Source organism: Cherax quadricarinatus, chromosome 93 (assembly GCF_038502225.1).
Source record: "Cherax quadricarinatus isolate ZL_2023a chromosome 93, ASM3850222v1, whole genome shotgun sequence".
Taxonomy (NCBI): Eukaryota; Metazoa; Arthropoda; class Malacostraca; order Decapoda; family Parastacidae; genus Cherax; species Cherax quadricarinatus.
This window is the reverse complement of record NC_091384.1, coordinates 13,698,091-13,703,247: the sequence shown is the minus strand read 5'-3', so window position 1 is coordinate 13,703,247 and position 5,157 is coordinate 13,698,091. Positions and strand designations below refer to the sequence as shown.

The 5,157-nt window shown below is 38.3% G+C and overlaps 2 protein-coding genes across 2 annotated transcripts in view; both read left to right on the top strand.

Annotated features, from left to right (window-relative positions):
- Nucleotides 1-1,559: 1,559 nt before the first annotated feature.
- LOC128693447 (zinc finger protein 300-like) overlaps nt 1,560-5,157 on the top strand; it is a 48,826-nt gene continuing 45,228 nt past the window's right edge. The window contains exon 1 of the mRNA XM_070104695.1: nt 1,560-2,217. The gene's annotated coding sequence lies outside the window, so the exon portion shown is untranslated. The remainder of the gene's footprint in view (nt 2,218-5,157) is intronic.
- Nucleotides 2,212-5,118, top strand: LOC128703447 (zinc finger protein 84-like). Its single transcript, XM_070104694.1, has one exon. It carries the CDS (start codon nt 2,720-2,722, stop codon nt 4,034-4,036), a length of 1,317 nt encoding a protein of 438 aa, XP_069960795.1. The 5' UTR covers nt 2,212-2,719; the 3' UTR covers nt 4,037-5,118.

The window sequence follows — 5,157 nt, the reverse complement described above, 5'->3', positions numbered from 1 at the left end:
TTGAGATGCTTGACACTGAGATGCTTCACTCCACGTTCATGATCCAAGTTCTCATATAGTGTAAAATACCAACTCATCAGAGATCCCGCCATAGCTCCAAGTTGTCGGTAAAGAGTACATCAGTAAGTGAGGAGAGGATGTATATTGTAATAAACAGAATAGAGGAAATCAGCTCTAATTTACATTATTTATGTATGCACACTGGTCAGAGAGCCCATCATAAGTCTGAGGCATCGGTAAACAAGTACATACAGTGGACCTTCCACCAACGGCATTAATCCGATCCAGAGAGGTAGCCATTAGTCGAATTTTCCATTGGTTGAATTAATTTTCCCCAATAAAAAATAATGGAAATTCAATTAATTCATTCTTGACAGCCAAAAGTATTAAAAGAATAATTTTTTTCTTCATGAAATGTACATTTCCCTACACAGAAAACAATTAGACATGCACAATACATACATAAATAAATACTAAAATGACACTTACCTTTATTGAAGAGTATTGTTGAGTGATGAGACACTGTTTTTCTTGAACACTGGAATTCTCAGAGTGATACACGAGTAAAGGCTTCACTTTGCAATCCCCACTAGAATTACAACAAACAAGAAAGTTAGCCTGTCTTTCATAGGCTTGTGTCCTGGGAGTGCCTTTTCCTTCTCAGTGATGTAGGTCCTGTTTGGCATTTTCTTCCAGAACAGGCCTGTTTCGTCACAATTGAACACTTGTTTGGGTTGGAATTTTTCAGCTTCACCATGCTTTATCACACTGTGTATGCCACTACTATTCTTAAATCTCTCAAACCAACCTTTGCTTACCATAAATTCACCAATATGAGCACTAGTTCCAGGCATTTTTCCTGTTCATCTGGGTGTTAGTCGACTGATGTGGGTCGCATCGTGTGGGACAAGATTAAGGAACCCAAAGGAAATAAGTTAGTCGGTCCTCGATGACACACTGACTTTCTTGGGTTATCCTTGGTGGCTAACCCTCTGGAATTAATTGTTTCTCGGTATTCTCAATAAGCCACACCAGCAATAGTCTCTCTACATCTTCGAGTAGTATAGCTGACTGTGGCACAGCAGCAGCAGCTGACAGTGGTGCAGCAACAACTGATGGTAGTGCAGCAGCAGCTGACTGTGGTACAGCAGCAGCTGACGGTGGTGCAGCAACAGCTTACGGTAGTACAGCAGCAGCAGCAGCTGATGGTGTTGCAGCAACAGCTGATGGTAGTGCAGCAGCAGCTGACTGTGGTACTGCAGCAGCTGATGGTGGTGCAGCAACAGCTTATGGTAGTACAGCAGCAGCAGTAGCAGCTGATGGTGTTTCAGCAACAGCTGATTGTAGTGCAGCAGCAGCTGACTGTGGTACTTCAGCAGCTGATGGTGGTGCAGCAACAGCTTATGGTAGTACAGCAGCAGCAGCAGATGGTGTTGCAGCAACAGCTGATGGTAGTGCAGCAGCAGCTGACTGTGATACTGCAGCAGCTGATGGTGGTGCAGCAACAGCTGACAGTAATGCAGCAGCAGCTGACTGTGGTACAACAGTATTTCGAGAGTATTTCTCACCCTTTTTAGCACTAGGAGCTTTCTTATGGCCAATTGTGGCTTATTTAGCAGTTACAAGCAAAATATATCACAGGTACACTTGGAATCGACCACAACAGCTTGTAAGCATTGGCACACTGGCTATACATGGAGTCTTGGAGTGCCTGGGCCCACTCAGGCCGCATGCCATTAGATGAGTTTTTCGTTGTTGGTAGAGCCAATTTTTTACACTAAAGAGTGCCGTTAGACGAATTTGCCATTACTTGATGCCGTCGTTGGGCGGGGGTCCACAGTACATCACTTAGTGAGAAGAAGCTGTATTAATATTATTATACTCTAAGAATATAATTAAAATTAAAGATGTTTGTGTTGAAGTCATATTGTTTACTCAGTTATTATTAAACATAATTATTATACACAACTTGTGATTTATCTTGAAGATATTTACAGATAAACGTTTAAAAGTGACAATTTTATTTAGTGAAAAATGTGTAGGTAATTGTGGAATATTGTACTATACTGACTCATGTTTCTATTTCAGAAGTATTTTGTGGAAGACTTCCAGGTTGTATCTTGCCAGACACTATATCTTCAGTACTTCAAGAAGCACCAGTGTAAGTGTCTTGAACAACAACTGATATTGCAGAAGTATTTTGTGGAAGACTACCAGGTTGTGTCTTGCCAGACACTATATCTTCAGTACTTCAAGAAAGGCAACACCTGTTATTTTTGTGAATTTTTAACTTGCTAAGTGTTGCTAATTAAACAACTTTTTTTTATGATATTAGAAATTCTATCTAAATATCCATGTCAGTTAATACAAAAACACAAGTTAGTAAAACTGTAATTAATAATTTTCAGAAAAAATCTATTTAATAAACAGAAGAGAAAATAATAAAAGAAATGTTGTTGAGTGTATCTACTGTGTTCTAGTACATATATTAATCTTTTAACACAAAATAAAAATTATGATAGTCTTTTAACACAATATAAATGCTGTTAGTATTCATAAGTAGGAAAAGTTTTGTCTGAATAAATTTTAACATGGGAATATGTTCATGAGAAAAACTGTGTGTTCAGTGTTCTAAATAGTTAAAAAAAATCTTGAAATAGACATATGAGTACATAAGTAAGATTAACTATACCACTGTTGTATGACTGAAATATTTTAAATGAAATACCTTCTTTTAAAAATTATGGAGAAACATAAAGAACATAAACCATATCAATGTTCAGAGTGTCTGAAATGTTTTACTGAAAAAAGAAATCTTGTGAAACATATGAAATTACATACAGGAGATAAGCCATATCAATGTTCAGAGTGTCTGAAATGTTTCAGTAGAAAAGGTAATCTTGTGACACATATGAAATTGCATACAGGAGATAAACCATATCAATGTTCAGAGTGTCTGAAATGTTTCAGTAGAAAAGATAGTCTTGTGACACATATGAAATTACATACAGGAGATAAACCCCATCAATGTTCAGAGTGTCTTAAATGTTTTAGTCAAAAAACCCATCTTGTGTCACATATGAGAGTACATACTAGAGATAAACCATATCAATGTTCAGAGTGTCTTAAATGTTTTAGTATAAAAGGCAGTCTTGTGACACATATGAGAGTACATACTGGAGATAAACCATATCAATGTTCTGAGTGTCTGAAATGTTTTAGTATAAAAGGCAGTCTTGTGACACATATGAGAGTACATACTGGAGATAACCCATATCAATGTTCAGAGTGTCTGAAATGTTTTGGTATGAAAGGCAGTCTTGTGACACATATGAGACTACATACTGGAGATAAACCATATCAATGTTCAGAGTGTCTTAAATGTTTTAGTATAAAAGGCAGTCTTGTGACACATATGAGAGTACATACTGGAGATAAACCATATAAATGTTCAGAGTGTCTGAAATGTTTTAGTATAAAAGGCAGTCTTGTGACACATATGAGAGTACATACTGGAGATAAACCATATAAATGTTCAGAGTGTCTGAAATGTTTTAGTATAAAAGGCAGTCTTGTGACACATATGAGAGTACATACTGGAGATAAACCATATCATTGTTCAGAGTGCCTTAAGTGTTTTAGTATAAAAGGCAGTCTTGTGACACATATGAGAGTACATACTGGAGATAAACCATATCAATGTTCAGAGTGTCTTAAATGTTTTAGTATAAAAAGCAGTCTTGTGACACATATGAGAGTACATACTGGAGATACTCCATATCAATGTTCAGAGTGTCTGAAATGTTTTAGTGTAAAAGGCAGTCTTGTGACACATATGAGAGTACATACAGGGGATAAACCATATCAATGTTCTGAGTGTCTGAAATGTTTTACTGAAAGGAAAAGTCTTGTGCTACATATGAGAGTACATACAGGAGATAAACCATATCAATGTTCAGAGTGTCTGAAATGTTTTAGTAGAAAAGATAGTCTTGTGACACATATGAGAGTACATACAGGAGATAAACCCCATTAGTGCTCTGAGTGTCTGAAATGCTTTAATCGTAAAAGCAGTCTTGTGAGACATACACAAGTGCATTCAGGGGATAAAACATGTTAGTGTTTAATGTTTCAGGAATATTTTAGTTATAAACTCAAAAGAATATATAAAAGGGATATACCATAACAGTGTTGAGAGTGAAATATGTTAATGAAATGTCAGTCATATAAATCATATAAGTTCATAGTGGAGATAAGTTGTATTAATCTTCAGAATATCTTGCATATTTTATAAAAAGAGCACTCTTGTGTATGCATGAGAGCTAATATACAGTATAAACAATATCTATATATGGAAAATCCTTGGCATGGTGAAAAGGCTCTTGGTCTGAGGAATTAGACCAGTTGTCTCCTTCCTCAGACCAAACCTAATTACCCCCCAATCTTCCCTTCCCTATCCTATCCTCCCTTTTTCCTTTCCTCCTCCTCCCCCATCCCCCCCTTATTTCCTTCCTCTTTTTGGCCTTTGGGATTCTTCCCACAGGCCTACTGGTTCATAGGTAGGGGCAAGGGTTCCGGGGTCAATCCCATTCCATTGAGGTTCTTGGTGGTTGTGTAGTTTGCTGTGGAATCTGGATCGCCTGGGGATGTCCCGTTTCTTATCTGGTCTCCCGGGGTATGGCTTTGGGTGTCTTTCGGGTGATGAGTGTATCTCTGGAGGTCGCCTTTCAGATTCCGGGGATTGTGGCCAAAGGAGGTATGCTTTGTGGTGGATATCCAGCCACCCTCTCTTTTGTCCACCGAGGTAGCTTGGCAAATGCGAGGTTGCTTTCCTGGATTGCTGGTTTACTGGCATGAAGAGTAGGGTATGACATGGTTTCCATGCCGCATCTGCACTACTTGCGGTGTTGAGGTTCTCTTGGGCACGGAGGGTAAATTCCGGCCCTTTCATTCCTCCTAGGAACTATTCATCACCGTCCCCCCATTTTTATTCTTTTTTTCTTTTTCTTTTCTTTCTTTTTTTCTTAAAAGCAAAAAGAAAGAAGTAACCTAACCATGGAGGCCCTAGTCCATGAACCTGCTATCCCCGGGCCTCTTACTGTTACCGCATCCCGTTCTGACCTTGCTTCATTTTTTGGCCATTCTTTGGACACTCCT

What these genes read in the sequence shown, in the direction of transcription:
- LOC128703447 (XM_070104694.1), top strand. Translation starts at nt 2,720, where the DNA reads ATGAAATACCTTCTTTTAAAAATTATGGAGAAACATAAAGAACATAAA.